This window comes from Poecilia formosa, unplaced genomic scaffold (genome assembly GCF_000485575.1).
Source record: "Poecilia formosa unplaced genomic scaffold, Poecilia_formosa-5.1.2 Scaffold114, whole genome shotgun sequence".
Lineage (NCBI taxonomy): Eukaryota > Metazoa > Chordata > Actinopteri > Cyprinodontiformes > Poeciliidae > Poecilia > Poecilia formosa.
The window spans coordinates 1477860-1499639 of NW_006800053.1; the positions used below are offsets into that span (position 1 = coordinate 1477860).

At 40.9% G+C, this 21780-nt stretch overlaps 2 protein-coding genes across 7 annotated transcripts; both read left to right on the forward strand.

Annotated features, from left to right (window-relative positions):
- Positions 1–148: 148 nt before the first annotated feature.
- Positions 149–14361, forward strand: LOC103143680 (phosphoinositide 3-kinase regulatory subunit 5-like). 6 transcript variants are annotated; one of them, XM_016675433.1, is made up of 20 exons: positions 150–350; positions 2677–2740; positions 7296–7398; positions 7791–7891; positions 7985–8053; positions 8192–8330; positions 8583–8652; positions 8739–8916; positions 9006–9174; positions 9897–9965; positions 10052–10184; positions 10272–10866; positions 10955–11080; positions 11529–11663; positions 11753–11846; positions 11944–12020; positions 12113–12194; positions 12411–12490; positions 13414–13529; positions 13655–14361. In XM_016675433.1, exons 2-20 carry the CDS (start codon positions 2738–2740, stop codon positions 13800–13802), a joined length of 2487 nt encoding a protein of 828 aa, XP_016530919.1. In that variant the 5' UTR covers positions 150–350; positions 2677–2737; the 3' UTR covers positions 13803–14361. The 6 variants fall into 6 exon arrangements, with proteins under 6 accessions (XP_016530914.1, XP_016530915.1, XP_016530916.1 ...); XM_016675428.1 differs by having other exon boundaries at positions 149–350; positions 10052–10866; XM_016675429.1 differs by lacking the exon at positions 2677–2740 and adding an exon at positions 4036–4393 and having other exon boundaries at positions 149–350; positions 10052–10866; positions 13655–13802.
- A 1425-nt stretch (positions 14362–15786) lies between these two features.
- mfsd6l (major facilitator superfamily domain containing 6-like) lies at positions 15787–20997 on the forward strand. The gene is made up of 2 exons (XM_007560313.2): positions 15787–15965; positions 17577–20997. The coding sequence occupies exon 2, from the start codon at positions 17627–17629 to the stop codon at positions 19385–19387; it is 1761 nt and encodes a 586-aa protein (XP_007560375.1). The 5' UTR covers positions 15787–15965; positions 17577–17626; the 3' UTR covers positions 19388–20997.
- Positions 20998–21780: the final 783 nt, after the last annotated feature.

The following is a 21780-nucleotide window of genomic DNA, read 5'->3' on the forward strand; positions in this document are numbered from 1 at the left end:
AAAAAAGACAATTTTATATAATAAAATTGTCTCTTTAATATGCGTGGATATAGAACTCTGTGTATCCAAGCTTTTTTGTGGCTTACTGTTCTGGTTGTGTAGCCGACTGATCCAGAGTGAGAGGTAGTTCAAAGGCTCAGAAAACCTTTGCAGGTGTTTTGAGTTAATCAGCTGATTAGGTTGGGATACCACGAGTTTCCATTCATGACCTTTTGAACAACAGTCTAATTCACTGAAACTAAAATTTTTGTTTTTCACTATCTGTACGCCATAACCATCAAAATCACAAAAAACCAAGGCTCAGAACATGTCACTCTTTGTGTGACTAGTTTTACTTAATAAGATGGCAGGTAAGAAATATTACCCTTTTACTCAATTTTCTAATTTTTATTTATGTTTTTTAGATGTACGAGTAGAATACAAGCGAACGCTTAAAATGTTGTCAGGTGGTTTTCATGTTTGCAGAAAATGTTTAAATGTAACGCTTCTTTGGCCGCACTGATGTTAGATAAGAGCTGCAACCATGCAAAAATTTTATTTTGTTGCAGCCGTGCTAGTTTCCTGCTCCTTTGTTATCGATATATCTTCTGTTTTCTCAGTGCTGTGTGGTTAAGTCTAATTTCTTTTTGCTGCACTGCTGCTAACACAAACTGTTAGATCTGAATCAGCACAATGGCTGTGACACATTTTATTCAAGTCGACTTTAATCAGTATATCTGTGCTGAATTTATGTTGTCAGCTTATTTAGTTGAATTCTTACTAATTGTGAAGATAATTTTGCTCATCGGTTAATCAGAAAACATTAATGAAATAAACTTTATATCAGATCTAACAAAGTGGCATGCAACGTTTTACTCAGAAACCACAGCTAAAGAAAGAAAAAGAAAAAAAGTAAAAGACAACCACATCTGAGAACACTGGCAACCACAGCTTCATCGTCAACATGTTCAGTTTTTTAGCAGGGTGTTAGCATTAGCAGCTAACACCCTGTTTAACAGCTAAGCTAGCTCAAGCTGTTAAACTGCTAAAAAATATTTTTCCAATGTAAAAAGTTTCATAATTGGAAATCTTACGATATTAATTTGTACAGTTAATGCAATTTTTTTGCCTTTAAAATAGCATTTGTTTTATGGAGAGAAAGAAATGAGACTGATAGTCTGTGAAAGTATCGATCTCCTCCATATCCTCCCTCAATTAGCTCTACTGTCTGAAAAAATACCTGACTCCGGACCAAAAATAACCAATCAGAGCCAGGAGGAGGAGGGTCTTCCTTCTGTCAACCAATCTCCTGTGCTTCCAGCTAAATATGCTAATAGTGGAGAAACAATTTACCGTTACAGAAAACCCGTTTATCCGCCGCCATCGGTGGCCATGCTAACTAGCTTTAGCATTCACAACAGGCTCTGCTAGGTAATAGAGAGAGAGGGATGATTGACAACGCTGAGGCCCGCCTCCTGGCTCTGATTGGTTGTTCCTAGTTAGAACTGGGGGCACTGGGAGGAGAAGAAGGAATTTGATTTTTTTTTTCACAGATCATTTGTCTCATGACATACTAACATACAATTGGAATATATGTAAGTAACTTTCAATTTGTCTTTCATTTAATCCAATTTAATTATTGGATTAAATGAAAAATGTTTTCTCCTTTGTTTTTGTAAAGTGCCTTTAGACTACATTTATTCTTAGTTGGTGCTATAGATGTCCTGAATTTAACCAAATCGTATTATTCTCACTGAAACACGTTGTTTTTGTGGTAAGATTTAGAAAACGAACACATTGAATGTTATTTAAAGACTTCAAAATATAACAAATTACATTTTTGAGATTCTAAAAACATTTTAGCTTTCATATTTTAGCAATATGTGAGAAGTTTTATAAATAAGCAAAAAGCCTGAAGCAGTTTTAGCATGTTACAGTTGTCATAGCAGGAGGAAAATAGCAACTGAGAGCAGCTATAAGAGGTGCAGTACTGCTCATATTAGATATGGTCAACTACATCACCGTTTCATCTAAAAACCAACCTGACAACATATTCAGTAAAAAGAAAAAAAGAAAAAAAAAAGCTGGAATTGATTTTATTTTTGTTTTAATTGATCCAGATTTTCTGCTCACACATAAAATCAGGAACTTGTGTTTCCCTTTTCATGTCCTCCAGTATGTTAGGTAACAATATTATTATAAAATATATTTAACTTTAATTGTATGCTTCTGGGACAACATTTTTTTCAAATCAAATTTTAAGTCGATCGTTTTTAAGAAACTAGTCCTTTAGCACACTAACTATTGCTCATAGGTAGGTGGCGCCCTTGCATGGTGTCTTCCTATAGTCTAAGTATGAAATTTAGTTTTTATGTTTGTATAAAAAGACGTTATCTGGGGCCCAAGGCCTCATTGAGCTGAAACTACTCTTGATAAGGATATTAATATATAATGCTTTCTTGAAATAATGATGACATTTCTAAGCTCCTTTTAATGCAAACATGATATTTAAGCATGCAGGGATACCAAGATAAAATGCATAAATGAGCAATGAAAAAAAACAACTATACCTGAAATTTCACTGAAAAGCTTAAAAACAGAAATATGCCTATAAAAAACAAAAGGAACTGAGTGATGGTGAAAGAAAGTACTTTCAGTTCAAGGCTCTTTTTAACAAAATTATTTGGTATTTCCCAGTTGCTGTGTGTGGAAACCAAAATGCAGCCAGTGGAACAACTTTCATCAGTGATAATTTAAGATGGTCAGTTGATAAAAGTTGCTCAGATTGATGTCCTCTTTTTGTTGACGTCTTGTCGTTCACTCAGTCGCAACTTCTGCAAACATAAGTCCTGATGTCATGTTTTACTAAAGGGAATAGTTTTATTTTCTTCTTGATTACACGGTCTTTTTTTAATATTGATGTCATGAAAAATATTGATGTCATGAAATTACACAAGTTCTCTTAGCAACGCACTGTCTTTCCTGTTACGGCCACTCTGGGGAAGATGGGTAACTTCCAGTAATGCATAATTATTTCCTGTTGTAGAATGGTTGAATTTAAAAAAAATCAAAATGTATTATAACTATTTGTTCTACAAAACAAAAAGGAAATATTGTTTCAAAGGTTATTTGTCATCTCTTTCCATGGAAAGTGCTCTACAATGGCCTAGATGAGAAAAAAAAATAGGTTCCTGTTTTGACAAAATGTCTTTTTAACTTGGAAAACTGCTGAGGACGACATCCTATACGACACTGGTTATTCAAAAGTGAAACCTAAATTTCGGGTGTTTGGCTGAAATGTCCAGTCTGTTGCCTGTTCTGATCTCAATCTTTTCAAAGGTCAGTTGAAGGAATAAAATTTAACCAGTTTGTAGCATTGGTAACGCTTTATTTGAAGGGGAGGCTGACATGACATGACATGACACCAGGTATGAACATGAAGGAGACTTTGAGTGTTTATGACTGTTGTCATGAAGTGTCATTCGGTAAATAATGACACTCTTAAATACAAAGTTGACACTTTGGATCGACTTTTAATTCAAGCTTTAATGGAACTTTGCATTAAAAGTTTCATTATTTACTGAATAATGCGAAGTTGGCACTTTTAAAGAGCTTTTAATGCCCTTTCTGTGCACCTCTGTGTTAAAAGCGTCACTATTTACTGAATGACACTTTATGACAACATTCGTAAACATTTCTGAAGAATCGTTCAGTCGCATTTTTGTTGTTGTTGCTTAAGCAATTCAGATATTTTGAAGAGGTCCCAATTTTAGAAGGATAAAAAAAAAAGCTGAGCATCATCTGCATAGAAGTGATGACATTATGAAATCTATTAATAATCTGTCCATGAGGCTACAAAAATGGGCCCAAAACAGGAGCCTTGTGATGCCAAGACAATGTTTTTTGGGGTTTAGTCCCCAAAATCCTCTGAAATCCAGTCGAACTGGCAAAGCCTGCCTCATTTTGTCAAATGCTGCTTTTCCATTGCCATCTGATTTGTCTATTGCTAAACCTCGATGCTATGCAATCCGTTGTGTGTTTCTTGGTACATTCAAGATCTATGCTAAAACCTTAGGCCAGAAGTGAGGTGAACTTTCTTTCCCCTTTGTCTGAACATGAGCAGAAGCTAGCAGGGGGCCAGGGCTGTACCTGAACCTGATTGGCTTAGATGACCGCTCGCTGTCAGACAGAAGGCCACGCCTCCAGCAGCAGCTGTGCATAATGTAAAACCACTTCAGCAAAAAGACTCAGACAGTTCCTGTTTTGCTGCACTTGCCATCTTGAGTGTGCAGTTAAAGGGTCCGTTTAAAAAAAAAAAAAGCGCCAATAGGAGGATGTGGCGCTGGTATTTCCCCCTGCTGGCGCCTCTCAGCTGTAGTTGATAAAGGATGATCCAGGACGGCCATAATTATTGGTAAGAGTTTTGTTTTTCTCAAATAATTTCATTTCCTTTGGAAGGAAAAAAAAGATGTTATTTGTGTTATACTCTCTTATTTAGGTGTTTTAAGTTACATTTCTGATATATTTATTTATATATATATTTTAGTTTTACTACACACCCTCTCTACAGGAGAAGCGAGCCTCTTTCATAAAGCTTACACAACAACTGCATACTGTTTTTCAAGCTCTACATGTTTCCTGTTCCCCTTCCTATTAAGTCTGTGCCAGTTTGATCAGGACATCACACATTTGTGCGCGCATGAATTTTGATCCTTTAAGGCTCAATTAAGCAGCCTAAAGACTTGGTGAGTCTTCAAACCTGACGACATGAGGCCTCAGTCGGCGTTTTCGTTTCGTGACAGGTCAGGTTTTACACAGAAGTGCCAGACAATGCTGCCTGCCTGACTTACTTACAAACAGATCGCCACCTGCTTCCTCCATGGACAATTCACCATCTGGCTTTGTCAAAGTGGGACATTTCAGGCACTTTTGAGGAAGGAGAAGTTGAGTGGAAAATATATTTAAAAGTCACTCTGTACCTTGATGTCAAACTGCTGAAGGCTTGCGGTTAAGCAGCCATCTGCCACAACTAACTAGTGGTTTGAAAAGACAGGCGAGAAGCACGGAAAAGAAATGAGAAACTGATGTAAGAGTACTTTCTCTATTGTAGAGAAGTAAAAAAAAGTTTAAAGCAATGGAAGGGCAACGTTTAGTGGCTGGTAGCTTTATGTCAGCACCTCTTCCAGGAAGGCAGAACAGTCAAACAGATCGCCAGGCCAGATGCAGTTTCTGTGGAGAGAAAACGCATGAGAGACAACATCAAGTCGACTCTTGAAACGACTAGTAACACAAAATTGGAGAGTAGTAGGAGAAGAAAGAAGGTGAGTGAGAAGGCTAAAATAGAATAGAAAAACCCACAGTGCGGAAATTCAGGTGTGAAAGTAACAACAAGCAAGTCGGAGCGTGTAGATTCACACAAGGTAAAAATATGACAACAGAAAATAGCCTAAGAAAAATAAAAAAAACTCTAATCCGAGAAATGACTGAGTTGGATAACTTGTGGTGAAGAGGAAGGTACGAAAAAGATGTTATTAAAGCTACAGAATGCAGCTTTTACAAAAATATATTTAAGACTGTCTTTGTTGTGACAGTAATATGAGACAGATGATCTGTGAAAAGATCACTCTCCACCTGCTCCCTGACCTACTACTGCCTCCTGAAGAAATGCACCGCTCCTGACCAGAAACAACCAATCAGAGCCTGGGAGAGTGTGTCGGCGTTGTCAATCACCCTTGTGAATGTGCTGAACATGTGCTAATGGCGGAGAAACAACTTACCATTCCAGGACAACTATCAATCCACCGTCATCGGTGGTTATGCCAACTAGCCTTAGCATGATTGACAGCGCTAAGACCCACTTCCTGACTCTGATTGGTTGTTTCTGGATAGCACTGGGAGAAGAGAGAGGAGCTAAAAAAAAATTCACAGATTATCTCATATTGACCTTGTCACTGTTTCAACAAATATGCAAAAAACATGTTTTTTAAAATAAGTCATATCTTGCTGCTTTGAGGCAGCACTCTTAAGAACTATACTCGGTAAGCTGTTTTTTTGTTTGTTTATTACAACTGGATCATATTTTTATTTAAATCGTTGTAAATACCCTTCCGGTTCCACTCATAAAGCATGTTAAGCTCAACAACAAGGCTGATTAAAGTCCTGTGGAAGAACACTCAGTGTAACGTACAAACAGGTCAGGGAATGAACGATAAAAAGGAAGCAAAAAAATTTTTTCAAAGGGATTAAAAATTTTCGTATGAGAAGTCTATTCACAGTGAAGGGAAACTCCATCAAGTTCCAAATTTCCATTCAGTATAACCACTGAAAGCATCTGGTCTGACGATCCGAGGGAAGAAATTGGACTAGAATAATTTTAAATTCAATTCGTAGAAGCAAACTGAAATGTTGGGGAAATGTTTAACTGGACCAGTCATAAAAATCAAGTGGTGCCATCAGTAGAGTTAGGGAAGCTAATCCCAAAAAGCACAACGTCACAGTTATCTTTTTAATAGAAAAGGTTTGAGTTTTAAGAAACGCCATAACCAGAAACGGCTGGATTTCACCCCAAACTCTACTTGACTATGAATTTTTTATCCCCAATCATGTCAAATTTCTTCCTTAAGTCATCCACAGATTCATAGTCCTACAGGCCGAATATTCTTTCTTGTTGACATCTGGTCAGTTTTTTTTTTTTTTAAGTACAGTAGGCCCAGCCCTGGCTATTTTGATAACTTTGTCAGTGCCAAACTGGTATACTTGAACCGCAACCTTCGAGTCACTGAGTCAAATATGTTCCTGGAGATTTTACAGCTTGGTTACTTTTTTTTTTATTGATTTTTGAGCTTTTAAGGGTAGCTTGATGAAAAACGTTTCGAGGAGGATCTGAAAGGAAGTAGACCTGCAAGGTTTCCATCCCAGGTCTGAGTCATAAAAAAAATCAGATGTGGACGACTAATTTTAAGCAGAAAAAGTAGAAGCTGTGGCGTCCGTTTTCCACCAGCTCATCTCCGGTCCACTCCGATTGTCTGTGACTCACTCATGGGAAGTGTCAGGCTGGTTTCAGTGCTGACATCTGCGTCCGAGCACTTGTTTTCTGCGTGAGCGAGCCTTTCATGTCAAGCTCGGTCTGTTTTTGTCGCTGGGATGGAGCAAACAATGATTATTATTTACTGACACCGTCAGCAACAGGAAGTTGGGTCGACTGACGGGACCTTTTCGGTTCACCAGGAACAGAGGCAAACGGAAAGGACTTCCTCTTTGTTTGTCTTTTTCTACTTCTTCTTCTTACATCTGTGGATGTTGGGATGGTCTTACAGACGATGGAGCAGAGCTCGTGCACGGAGGATCGCATCCAGCATAGTCTCGAGCGCTGCCTCTGTCACCTGGGAGTCGACTCTCCCGACAAGAAGCTCTGGAATGGTAAGACACGAAAAATATTTGCTTTCAGCGTTAATGTTATGAAACGAACGTCTGTAGGATGAAAAATATACACATATAAATTATGAGACAACTAGCTAGATAAAGCTAACTGCATGAAAACGTCTTGTCTGGTTAGAGAAAGTGGGAAATGAAAATGGTGACGCGCGCGGAATCATCCCACAACAGTTTTGAAATATCTAGTTTCATTCATAAAGTCACAGAGAAGAGAAACCGGGGTGTGGATGATATGGGTGGCATTCACCACTTCTTTGTGTGTATGAATCGTCGGAACAACCTGTTAGCGGATTTATATAAGAATGAACCCCCACGAGCAAACAAAAGAGAACCACGCTCGGCTCACAGGTTGTGTCTGTTTCTGTCTTTCGAATAAGCTGGACTGTGCATAAGCCGCTGGTGTTTGGAGGAACTTGTGAAGAGGCATCCCCACAACTTCCTCATCCTTCTGCAGAAAATACTGCAAAAAACAAAGGAGGTGAGTTAAAAAAACAAAAAACAAAAAAAAAAAACCGCAACCCGCATCCACGTCTGAAATCTGTTTCAGTTCAGATTTTGAATTGTTCCGCAGGTTCTGAAGGAGTGCCAGTATGAACTGGTGGTTCCCCTGACTCTCCTGTTCTCTGCTGCTCTTCTCAAAGTGAGTGTGTGTGTGTGTGTGTGCGTGTGTGTGTGTGTGTATGTTGAGAAAATTAAGGAACAAGTGCGGACTGTTCCTTTTTTTCCAGTTTTGTTGTGCATTCAGTCAGCATTTTTTTTCTCCCTTTCTCTTTTATAGAGCCCATATTTAGGCGCAGGATGCGGTGTCCTCCAGGAGGCCTACCTGTTGTTCCACCGGTTCCTGGCGTGGCCCGAGCCTTGCAGCTCGGCCAGCAAACGTTTACTCGTCATCATCGAGCAGGAGATTCGAGCACCAGGTGAAATTCTATATGTTTTCTGTGGCACGCAACTCCAACTTATTTGCAGAAATTTTGACAGAAAATAAAAAATATTGATGCAAAATGTTGCTTGCACCATGAAACAAAGGGAATAATTGATGAACCTCACTGCTTTCTTGTGGATGTTTCCTTCAATTTGCTTTGAGAAGTTTTTAGTTGTGGAGTCTGAACTATTAAAACATTTACAGAGCTATCGGATCCTGTTCACACTTTATTGCCTTTTTATTGCAGGTATTTCATTTCAGCGACTAGTAAGGACAGAGCAGGCTATTTCCTCTGACATTAACTGCTCTAAAATCTTGTAAGTACATAGTTCAGCTTCACAATAACAAAAACGAAATTGCAGATATTGGATACATCTTAACTATCTGTAAATGTTTGTATCAGAGTGGTCCTGTTGGTGAGTCCAGATGCTGACGCCCCCCAGGAGGTCCAGCTGACCTCTGAGCAGCTCAGTACCATGCATTACTCCAGCAGGAACACCATAACAACTCTTATCCTGCATAGCTTTCAGGCTGCTTTCGGTACCAAACTGGACCTTCGGGTTCTCCACGCAGCCCTGCAGGTAAACACCCAAAAACACGGATGACATTTTAGTTGTACCACTTTGTCCTTGTCTTTTGTCAAAGAACGTCCTTCTTGATTTAACCTCAGGAGAAAGAGCTGTATGAGCTGGAGCAGCTTTATGAGACGATAACCGGCAGCATGGAGGCGGCGACCTCTGTGGCGGATCACACGGCTGCCAGGGAGGGACTACTCCGCAGCTTGGAGAAGCTCAGAGAAAGTCTCTCTGTCCCTTCTGGTGACGGCTGCTCAGAGACTGGTGAGGCACAAAGACAAGCCCCGTATACAGTGCCTTCCAAAACTATTCTCCTTTTCCAATTTTAGTTGTGATGCATCCTCAAGTTTCAAAGTATTTTACTGAGGTTTTGTATAGCGGCCCAAGACAAAGCAGTGCAGAGGTTTCTCCATATATATATGCATTCAGGCTCCTTGAACAGGACGGTAAGCCTTCTGTGTTTGGTCTGTACCACCTTTACTCATCTATAGACTAATATGTCTGGGCTTTCCATTGTTTGTTGAGAAATAGCTCAGACTCCGTCAGATTGGTTGGAAAGTACCTGTGGTTATGACGTCTTCCCACAGTTACTCAATAGGACTGACTGGGTTGACTAAGTTTTGGACCTAAAGCATTCTATCATTTCTCTGGCTGTAAGTTTAGAGTTGTTATCCAGCTGGAAGATGAACCTCCAACCCCCTCTAAGGTTTTCTGTAGTCTGTTGAAGGTTTTCTTCCTGCATTGCCTTGAATTTAGCTCCTTCCATCTCCCCATCAACTCTGACCAGCTTTCCTGCCATTACTGAAGAAAATGCAGTCAAACCTCATGTTGCTTCCACCACCATGGTGGGATGGTGTTTACAGAACAATGTGCATTAGCAGTCTTCTGCAACATATTGTGTTTTGTATTGAGCCCAAAAAGTTGAATTTATGACACATCTGACCAGAGCACCTTCTTCTACCTGACTGACTGCTTTCTCATTTTAGGGTCTTTAGAGAGCCTAATGCTACCCTACCCCAAATGCCACACATGCTTATGGGATGACGACAATTTTGGTAATTCAACATATTCCATCAACTCTTAGCTGCTGTGCATCAGTATCGTTTCTCCAACTCTTGTTCCTGTCTTCTCGTTCATCCAGATGTTCTAAAAGACCTGCTTTCAGTCGACTCTGACCTGGACTCCCCTCCAGAATGTTTCCCCAAAATCGACGAGGATGACACTTTTGACACTAGCATCGACGAGGAAGACGAGCAGGACTCCTCGATCAAACGGTACGATCAGTTTCAAAGCCATCGGATCTCCACCGCCTCGTCTTCCTCGAGGGACTCTACCTTCTCGGGATACTCTCTCTCCTCCAGTTGGTCCGTGCCGTCTGTTTCGTCGGGAGTGGAGAGCGACTTCAGCGAGGACATGGCGCACGAGGACACCGAGGTAGGGCAAGGCAGCCATCTGAGAGTCAGAAAGAAACCGAAGAAAAAGTCCAAATCCCTCTTGGGATTGGAACGCTTCTCCTTGCTCTTCAAGACTCCGCACAGTCCGAGCACATCTCGCCGCGTTCAGAGCATGGGCTACAACGGAGACATCACCAAAGACTACCTGATGACGGGGGCACAGCTCAAACACTCTGGGACCCCCATGAGACATATTCGTCATCTCAATGTGTCTACGGCCCCTATAGATCCTTCTGCTCCCCAGAGGCACATCTGCGTCCGCAGGAGGCCAATTCTGAGCTGCGATGAGGGGAATGAGGCTGAAGCACTGACCGTCGTCAAGGTGGTCACGTTTGGGGGTGACAGAGAGGCTGGGAGGCTCGCTCGGGCGTACAGCGACCTGCAGCAGAAAGAGAGAAGGTGTCCCCAGCTCACAAGGACGTGCAAACTGCAGTTTTACTTTGTTCCCACCAAGAGTAAAACTGTTAGTCCAGGAGCAGGACACATGCCTACAGAAGGGCAGGTACTGCAACCTCTCCACAAGAGATTTGACGCTTTTACTTCAAAGAAATGTTTAAGGCGTCTTTCTTAATTTTTCTTCAATGTGACAGGAGTCAAATTGCCAAGAAGTGGAGGACAGTACAACAGATATAGCCCAGATGTTGGGTATGATGGACCCCTGGTATGAGCGCAACGTCTTCAGCCTGCTGAGCTTGTCCTCCGAAGTTCTCAGTGAGGTAAATGACTCCAGAATTATCATTGTTATGCAGAAGGGAATACAGGCTAGGAGTTTGTTTACTTGGAATAAATAACATATGTTTTTGTAGAACCACCAGAAGCAAATGGTGGTTCTTTGTTTTTTTTTGTTTTTTTTAAGTTTGAACGCGGACTGAAGATGTAATATTGAAATTTAGTGTGAAGAGCTAATTGGGGTGCCTGATTTATCTCACCAGTAAGGATGATGGTGAAAGATGTAAACTGTCCACTGTTAGGGAACTGTCTTTATTGGACGCAATATTTGACACATTAATTACTTTATCAAGTCATCTATTTATTTCAGCATTTATTGCCAATTCTGGCAGGACCAGTCCAAAACTGGCACTCCTTAGTTGTGGTATTTGTTTTTAAAAGCAAAATTTAGAGACCCCCTGCTGTTTCTTTTCCCCCTAATTTCCCACGACTCAGGCCCCTCCCAAGGAGGACGACGTCTCCTGTGGCACTGGCGCCACAGAGCACCGCCTCCCCCTGCTGGCCGACTTGGTGCTCTATTACTGTAGACACGCCGATCAGCCCATTCTGGTGCAGCTTTACCAGGCTGAGGTCAGAGGTCAACCTCAAGCAGCAACACATATCAAACACATCGACCCCGCCCCACTGTCTTAAATGTTCTGGTTCCTTCCTCTGCACAGCTGACCCTGGAAGGGGGAGAGAAGAGAAAGGAAGTGTTCATTCATTCCTTGGAGCTCGGACACACAGCTGGAGCCAGAGCTGTTAAATCCATGGGTTGGTCACACTCTGCGACACACACACACACACAAACAACAGCAACGAAAGCACACCTGTTTGTGTAGATTCATACGTGTCGCATTGTTTTTTGAAGGCGCTGCGAGCAAAAGGTTGGGAATAGATGAAGAGCGGGAGGCCGTTCCCCTCACCCTCAATGTGGCCTACAACAAGGTATTGTTCCTTTACACTTGCTTCCTGCTTTGCAAACAAACGTTTCTATTTCCTTCAGCCCCAAACTAATCCCGACTGCGTCCTGTTTACAGGTGGCCGTCAGCGGGAGAAGCCACTGGATCCACAAAGAGGCGGTCTGCACCTCCATCAACCTCAGACACTCTGAGCAGCTGGGTCAGTCTACACACTACGGAGCTAAATTGGGGCCATAAAAGAAAAAGAATTTAAAATTGGGGGGAAAACAGCTTTCCTATGAACAACCTTGATGGCCTCATTTTAGCTCAAGCCACACCCCAACTCTGCTGCTTCACCTTCTAAATGAAGTGCTTTAAGTTCATCTTCCAATTTTTTTTTCTTTGTTTGTTTGTGCTTTTTTTCTCCTCTATCCAGATTCTAAAGAGGGCCTGCAGCTGACGATGACAGAGGTTGTGAAGAAGCAGAGCTCCAAATCTAAAAAGGGTTACAACCAGGTGAAGGCTGGTTTTATAGTTACAATCTCTACTTTGCAATCCTGTTTTAAAGCCACATCCCAGTAAAACCAGTCAATCTCACATCAGGAACAGTGAACCATCTACACAACATTGCGTCATGGTCAGCTTCTCTCTATTTTAGTGTAGATCATGATTTAATCAAGATAAAATCCACCCTCCTGAGAACAAACCTGCATGCACACTTTCCTCCAGTGACGTCACAGAAGGCATGAGGCAACAAGTCAGTTGGTTTGAGTAATTTCATGTGCATATTTTTTGCTTTTTCCTCCGTATTTGTATGTTTTTAAACCAATTCTGCATTAAAAAGTGTTTACTTGCGCTCTGTGCAGCTGCAGCAAAACCGTAACTCGAGTTACGGTGACCGAGAGGCGCAAACAGCGCAACGAGTTGCCAGCTCCAAAACATGCAAATACAAAAATCAAAATGCGACAGAAAAACGTTGCAAATAATAAAAATAAAAAATGCTGCAATCACAAGAAAATAGAGGCAGAAATACATTCATTCAACAAAACAAAAAATGCTGGAACTGCAGACGAAAATAGAAGAAAAGGGGAAATGCAGCAAGTATGAAAAGCTGCAAAACAGAAGCTGATGAGGCCACAAATTAGCAAAAACCACAGCAAGTATGAAAGTCTCTGCCACAAAACTGGTTCCAGCTGTGCAGTTCAGTTCTTGTACCTCTTGTGATGTCATTAACAAAAATACAAACAGAGCCGAGTTTTCAGTGGGTTTTCTTATTCACTTCTGTTTAATATCCCTTTATTTTGTGTAATCCTGTGGAGAAAGTCCATACTTCTTTACCCAGCTCCATTTTTATTCTTGTTCATTCATCAGTAAAACTTGTGGATAGTTTCTTTACAAAAATGAAAATAAATATGGACTGACTCTTGTGTTGGGGGCAGATCTTGATATCAGAAGTGAAGGTGGACAAGATGCAAGTGACTGCTCAAGGGAATGGGAGCACGTTCGCCGTTTGCCTGGATCAAGACAAAAAGATGTTCATCCAAAGTGTGAAGAGGTAACGAAGTCTGTCGTTGGGTCGAGAGAAGCGGAACGTGTTATTTATTTATTTTTTCCCCATCCAAAGCAAGATTTCTTTAAAAAAAAAATGCGTTTTTAAACGTTTGTTTGTCCGGTCTTTAGGTGTGAGGTGTCGCTGTGCAGCAAACCAGGTAGCAGTTCGGACTGGAGGTCCTACAAAACACTACCGGGCCAAATCCAGCCCCTCCACCCGACGTTCTGCTCCCTGCTCTGCCTCCCCGTCACTGCCTTCTCTGCAGGGGGTCAATGACCCCTGACCCCTGACCCCAGCTCCATCTGACACATCCAGAACCCAAAGAACACACCGAGTGGGAAAATCAAAGAATGGGGTTTAACATTTCATGTCAAGAAGCCAATGTCTATTTATTAACAATTTAACATTAAAAATACGTTTTGTGCTGTTGATATGTACATATCGTAATTTAGAAAAGAAAAAAAAACAATTGACCATTTTGTGTTAACACCTTGGTGTTAAAAACTGTATTATTTACTGTCTTATGTCAGTAGTTTTAAAAAGAAACAAAATTCGGTGCTTTAATGGCGTCTTGGTTGATACCAAAAACTGGTAAAGGTACACGTTGTAATATTTCCAAAGTTTTTTTCTATGTGTGGTAGTTTTAGTCTACTCAACAAGTCAGATGAAGACGTCACTAATGTTTCTTCAGTTCCAGCCGGAAGTAGACACTCCTTATGGCTATGATTGCCGTAGTAATGTTTGTTTGTTTTTTTTGTTTGTTTTTTTGTTTTGTTTTTTCTGAAATGATGACACATGACTTTAATGACGTTTAATAACACGAATCAGGTTAAACAAGTTTATATTTATTGTAATTTTTGTGGTAGTTTTGGTCAAGTTGAAGAGTTTAGAGGTAGTCCTTCTTTATTTATCAATCCATCCACTTTGTGTAGTTCAATTCAGTTCAGAACTACGTGGATGGAAATTAAATGTGGTCCCACCACCGTACTAACACGTTAACACTGTTCTGATAGGTGAGAAATTCTAATCCCGGGAGAATATATTTTCTGTCGTTTTGGCCGAATAACTCCATAATTGTACTTTGCAAAGTCTTTTTAGTTATTCAGAGTAAAAGGCAATTATTAAAGAATTGTAAGTCTGAGATTAAATTCTCTCGCACATTATTCTGGCATTTAGAAAATAATAATTCTGATAATCCTAAGAGACCTAAAACAGAAACGTTATATTTGATTCTACGTCAGACTAATGGAAAAAAATTAATTTGCAAATATTTGTCCGTCCGGTTCTTGTTTTTACAAATCACTGAAGCTGGATGGTATATAAGAAACAGTTCATTAAAAGCCAATATAGTATTTATGCGTACAAAGACTAAATTAAAACTTGCTGCCTCTACTGTGTGTCACTAATTTGCCAACATTCATAGAAAACTGACTTGGTGACGTTTTTGAATTTTGTTTTAAAGTCAGTAACCAATATATGTGTATGATCATGTAAGCTATTTATTTCCATGTGAATCTAATCAACAGTCGTAATCATATAATTTATATTTAATTAAATCCTAACTGATTCTCAACTCAAATAAAACCATTTTTTTCCATCACAAAAGATTTCTTTTTTTTTTAGCCTTATGAGGACAAAAAATAGACATTTGAATTATTTACAAATGTCTTTAAATTGACATAAATTCAGTGAAACACATGAACATAAGCCTACAGCCAGAGCTTCAATAAAATAATTTTGATCAAAACAGATTCATGCGTTTGAAAAATATGCACTTTACCTCAACTTTACAATCACACACTACTTTGTTTTGATTTATCACATAAAATTCTTAAGTATTGGGAGAAAAATAATTTTTTTCTTTAGTAGTTTTACTCTTTATGCTTGTATTTTCACATAAAGTATCTTACCCTGGCCTAATATATTTACAGTACCTGATGTGTGTTGCTTTCATACGTTTTATGTTCAAAAGTTTGATTTGGATTTAGATTTGTTTTGTAATTATGTTACAATTTTTATTTACATTTTTAAAATACCAGAATTTTCACGTAATTTTATATTTTGTCCATCTGATAGCATCATTTTTAAATATTAAAATTGATGTTATGATCAGTTATTAAACCTTTTTAACTAATGTTTTTTTTAATCGTATTAGTTGTGGACATTAATTTTCACACTAAAACGTTGGCGGCTTTTCTGGCGCACTGCAGCATCCGGACCACTAGGAGGAGCTGTAGCCATGAAAATATCACGTCAGGTGTCTACTTGTAGTTGCAGTTACTAAGCATGACAGGCTGCATGAACCGCCCCCCTGACTGCAGTCAGGTGTGTTTTGAACTAAACACGAAGGAGAAGAAAACCGTCTTGATGTCATGTCGCCACCAAAAGTGGAAAATGAAAAGTAAAGGAGTTTGAGGAAGAAAAAGGGAAAAACATCGGGTGAGGCACACATTTCTAACTTTGTGTCACTCTTTCTCTTCTTATCTTGCGGGCTTGGTGTGACGTGGACAAATGTACAGTACATCTTGACGTCCTGCTGGGACAGGTGTATCCAGCCTGACAGGTGTTCCTCTTCCTTGTTTCTACTAAACTAACATATTTCGGCTTCGAGGTGCGATGCTCGTGTATCTAAATGTAAATAAAAAGTAATTTTGTTGCTACAATGTTAAGCATGAACAGACATTATACGCTGCGCCTTTAAGTTGGCTTGTTCTATTATCTGTACTATGGCAAACCTGATCCACAAGATGCGTTGTTTCCTGTCACATACAGACTAATGGCAACAAATCAGACATGATAAAATCTTTTAACATTTGAAGGGTCTGTTTGAGTTTTTTTTAATGTTTTTTTTGATAGTTTATATTCCAAATAATAGATTATTGCAGATGATATTTACATTATGACATTAAACAAGTCAGTTTTTTTAACTTCCTCGTTGAATATAAAGATGTTAATGTGGTGATGAATCTACACAGGAAAACCACTGACACGTTACCACTTCAAAAGTCTATGAGGTCTTTCACTTCCTACAGGTTTTTCACTTTCTTTTCACAAATTCTCACTTGGATTAAGGTCTTCGCTTTAACTAGGCCATTCCAACATGTCAAAATGGTTTGGTATTTTTACTTTCCAATCAGCAAAATAAAACTCAGTTAGAGCTACAATTGCCACGACGTAAAAAAATAATAATAATAATAATTAAAATTAAATATTTATGATAGGAAGTTTTTTTTTTTTTAAGAACCACCATTTTATCTATATCTTGAGAATTTAAAATGAAGATAAAAAAAGGACAGATCTTATTTTGAAAATAGATTATTGCAGGTGAGGATGGTAATGTGTAGATTCATCTAATCTAATAATTAGATCTTAATTTAGATCTAATAAGAAAATCAGATCTAAAAGCATATTGATACTATTTTCAGTGTCATTCTTTGTGGGAATTCAGTGAAAATATTGTAGAGATAAACTAAAAAAACATGTATTTGTTACTATATCTAAATTTCAAAACATTGGTTGGTTCTCTTTCATTTTTAGCCAAAATTATTAAGGGCCATTTTGCCATCTTTGAACTATGAAGGTAACAGTCACTTGATTGTGCTGTTAGATGGCACTGGAAAATACATAATATTGCCCAAATGGGCAGTGTTATTAACTCCTTGAAATTGGGCCTCTGTCTCTTTCAAAACTCCTGACCTTTCTGAAACTCCGCTTTGAAGAAGCCGTCGCATCACTTCTGTATTAACCCTTTAACAACATTTTTACAGGCGTTGCACTGAGAAGTAGCTCCTATAATTAGCTCAGCAGATGCTAGTCTGAAGGAGCTGAGTAGAGGACTCATGGGGAGAGCTGCTCTGTGAGGGAGAAGCTTGAAAACTGCAGCTCTGAGGAGGAGTTTCGTACTCAAAGGCGAAGCTAGGTCCATTTAGGCGTCTTGCACAGCTGAATGGTTGCCACAGGAGATTTAAGGATTTCTCAAAGACTCTGTATTAAAAGAAACACCTCACTAAGTTATTTCCTGTTTGTGTCTGCTTTTCTGAACCCCACTAGTTGCTACATGTGACATCATCTAAGACACACTGTGCTGCTGGAGGACAACCATGAGGCGGACCACACAGATCGACGTCAAGCGCGCCCTTGTTCTGACAGCCACCTTCAGCTTCCTCTGCTGCTGCTCTAAAGCCTGTCTGCTCCCCTTCCTCACCCTGTACTTCCGCCAGCTGGGTCTGTCTCCATCCATGACTGGCATCGTCATGGCCATCAAGCACTCCGTAACCCTGGTGTGGAGTCCAGCAGCCGGTCTTCTCTCCAAGCGCTACAACAAGAGACGGCTGGTGATAAACTGCTCGCTCGTGTTTTCTGCTGTGGTTCTGCTGCTGCTGCTTCTCCCGTCTGTAGGGAAGCTTGGCGCACAGAGCAGCACCTGTAACACCTCTGACCTGAGCTCTGGTTCAGGCCAAAGTCAGTTGAATGTTACCCCTAGTCAGACGTTGCCAACACATACAAATTTAGTCATTCCGACGTCGCCTGTCAGTGAGTGGAGACTTGGTCCTGTAACAACTCCGCCTAATAGGAATGATACAGAACACTCTGAAGTTCCTGTTTCACAAGGAAACTTATCTGAGGTGCCAATCATCACTCAGACAGTAGCGAGTGTTCAGCATTCCACCGTCAGCTCCTTAGAGAATGCAGCAAGGAATAAGAAGTCTGCGATCACATCGGACCGCTTTGAGGACCAACAGAAGGGGAGTTCAGGATTTCTCGCGACCCTTAAGGAGATGGACATTCAGAACCAGCTCTTCTACTTGACGCTTATCATCGTGTTGGTGTGGGAGTTTGCGTCAGCTCCTCTCGAGTGGACAGCTGACGACGGGCTTTACGAGTATCTGGACTACGCAGATGCCTCAGACCGCCATGGCAGTGCCGATGTATGGGGTCTGCTCGGGGCGGTATGCGGGGTTGGGGGTGCCGGGCTTGTGGTCGCCCAGCTCAGTTGTCACGTAGCAGCCACTCGCGCTTCCAGAAGCGCTGTGCATTTCTATTCCTACACAGGCCTGGCAGCTCTAGCCCTGCCCGTAGGCGTCTACCTCCCTCTGTATCTGAACAGAAAGCGAGACCGGGCCAATGGGCTCCTTAAGGGTGTGCAGCTGGTCCATGGCTCCCCCCACGCTCTACTGTGCGCCTTCACCATCGTCCTGGTCGGGGTGGTGAATTCGGCTGTGGAGAACTTCTTGCTTTGGCAGATGGAGGATCACGGGAGCACTGAGCTGCACATGGGACTGTCCCTCGCTCTTTCTTTGCTCTCACAGGTGGTCTTCCCCCTCCTGGCTGGCAGAGTATCCAAACTCCTAAGCCCAGGGAGGGTTCTCGTCATTGGGGCCGCTAGTCTCGGGTTGCAGTGCTTCTACTACTCCTTCCTCTGGGGACCCTGGGCGGCCTTGCCTGCACAAGTGCTGGGTACCTTGAGCAGCGGCGCTGTTTGGTGGGCTGTGAGGATCCAATGCGAGGACATCGCAACACCAGGGGCCGAAAGAAGCGTCAGGAGGGTCTACAGTTCCCTGTGCCTGCACCTTGGGAGTGGACTCGGGAGTTTTGCCGGCGGGTTCGTGGCGCAGAGATTTGGGATGACATGGTTGTTCAGAGGGGTTGCCATAGGAATTATGGCGTGGTGTGTGTGTCTTCCTTTCCTGCAGTGGAAAGCCCCACGCCAGCGCAGGATTAACTACTCGCGCCTTTTGGCAGCTGATGCAAGCGAGGCCAGTGACTCCGAATCTGAGCCGGAGAGAGACTGGCTGGATAAGGCCATGGAGAATGACCGAGGCAATAACAACTATGAAAGGCGACTCAGACACCAAAACTGACAGAGGTCGCGTGGTAAGAGGTCAGAATTAGCTCTGATCAGTAATAAGCTGGTTAAATCTACCTGACCCTAAAAATGTCCATCATTTTCAGTGTTGCACCAACAACACTTCCCTTAATTGCCTTTTTGAGTTTCTTCAAGTCTTTCAGGATATGCCTGTACCGTCTTTCTACATCTGTGGACTGAGACTTTTGCTCATTCTTCTTTGAATAAAGCCTCAAAGTCAGTCAGATTGGAAGAAAAGCATCTGTGAAAATCATATTTGAAGTCAAATTCACAGATTCTCAATTGGATTAAGGTCTTCACATTGACTGGGCCAATCTGACACATGAACATGCATTAGTTGTAGGGTTGTTACTGCTGAAAGTGGAAGGTCTTTTGCAAAAAAAAAATTCTTGGTACTGCCCCATCCCTGCAGAAGAAAATCATGATGTGTTCCGGTTCATGTGTATTGTGTCCAGTAAGGCATATTTTGACTTTAATAATTAGGGGCATGTGTTTTTGAGGCAGCAACTACTTCCTTTTAGAAATATGTGTAACACATATTTTCTTGACTTTCTTGACTATTTTATAGTCGTTACAAAAAATAAATTTGTTCAAATTTAGAATAGGAGATCAAATGTTGGTGGGCAACAGCCTAGAAAAGCCCAGTTGGTGCATTTATAATCAAACTTGTCCAAAATACACTATTAGAAGATAGTTTACATCGACATTGGAATAGACATATTTCCCCATCAGATTTGCAACATTGCCTGACTTGTCACCCCTTATTACCACATGCCAGGTGACTATACTTGCTTTTCTCACCTGACAGGTTCCATTACCATCCAGAATTGCATTGCAATTTAATTTTAGCTAAACATTCCATCATCCTGCAGCACTTCAAGCTCTACCGAAAGATTCTGCTATTCATCTCCAAGCCTCGTCAGAGTTTACATGTACATATTTGCAAAGGTAAGGGTTGGGTAAGGTTAGTCGTTTCTTTGAAAACAAAGCAGCAGGATTACAAGGACCAAAAATCCGACCTCAGTATGCAAGCTCAACAGCTTAGACCTCATGAGAGCAGAAACACAGCAGCCTCTTAGTGCAGAGTAAACTCAAAGCGTGTGCAGAGGGCCAGGCCAAACTGGACTGGCATCCAGTTACAACCCCACCCAATCAGGGCTCTTGATCTTCCTCCACCTCTCACTGCTGCAGCCATCTTTTCTGTCCCTCACACTTGACACTAAACTGTGAACACGTAGGATTAAATGGATGGAGATGCGCTCATTCTTTGACTGTGTGTATTTAACTTAAGCACTATTTAAATGACAGCTTCTGGGCATCTGTGGAGGACATTGCTGCCAAAGCTGTTTTTCAAAATGAGTTTGTGTAAGAGATACCTCAAGTCAGTTGCTTTATTTTGATCTGTTAATGTTAACAGGCGTGAACTTGAAGCTTGTCAGGAAGTTTTGGGATCTCTGTGAAGTCTAACGTTCCACCTCTATCAATGCTGATCAATGTGCAAAGGTAGCTGTTGCGAAATGGAAATTGAGATTTCTGTTTATGCATTGATGTCAAATTAATGTTTTATGCTGTATTTACAGTCTAATAAATATATTTGAACATAAATGCATTGTGACGAGAGATGTTTGAGGCAGAAAGCCCTTAAAATTCTTCATAGACCTTAAATGTTTTCACATCGTGTTCATTTCAGTCACAAGCTTCCTAGAGATTAAGATTGTGATGTATTTTTAATTGAGTCAATACAACATAGTACAAATTATTAAGAGAAAGTAAAGTAATCCATGATGGTAATTCATCAAAAACATACCAGGAGTGTTGCTTTGATTCTTTAATCCATGTTTGAGAAATCCTTGAATCTCCCATGGCAACCATTCAGCAGTGCAAGACATCTGGTTGGACCTACCTCCGCCTCCTTGGAGCTGCAGTTTCCACATTTTGGAAACCTCTGCCTCACAGAGCACCCCCGCCCTGTGACTCCCCCTCTCAGCTCCTTCAGACTAGCCAGCAGCAATTAGCAACCACCTGGATGGTCTGCTTAGCTCATTATACAAGCTGCTTCTCACAGTGCAACAATGGTAAAATCATTAAAGGGCTAATGGTTTCAGAAAGAGCAAGAGTTTCTTAAAGAGACATAGGCTCAATTTCGAGGTCAGTAATTTACTGACAAAAGTTTTTTGTCAGTAAATTACTAAGTCAAATTTCTTTTACATCATATTTGATATATACACCATTTTTATAACAGCTGAAGGCAACATACTTACTCGATTATGCTATAAAATGGCCCTATGTGGCTGGAAAAGTCCTGATAAGCAGTTGGGCTCCTGCCTGTACAGTGTATATAACCTGTTTGTTCCACTGCATGCAGGTTCATTTTTGCTTCGCTCCACC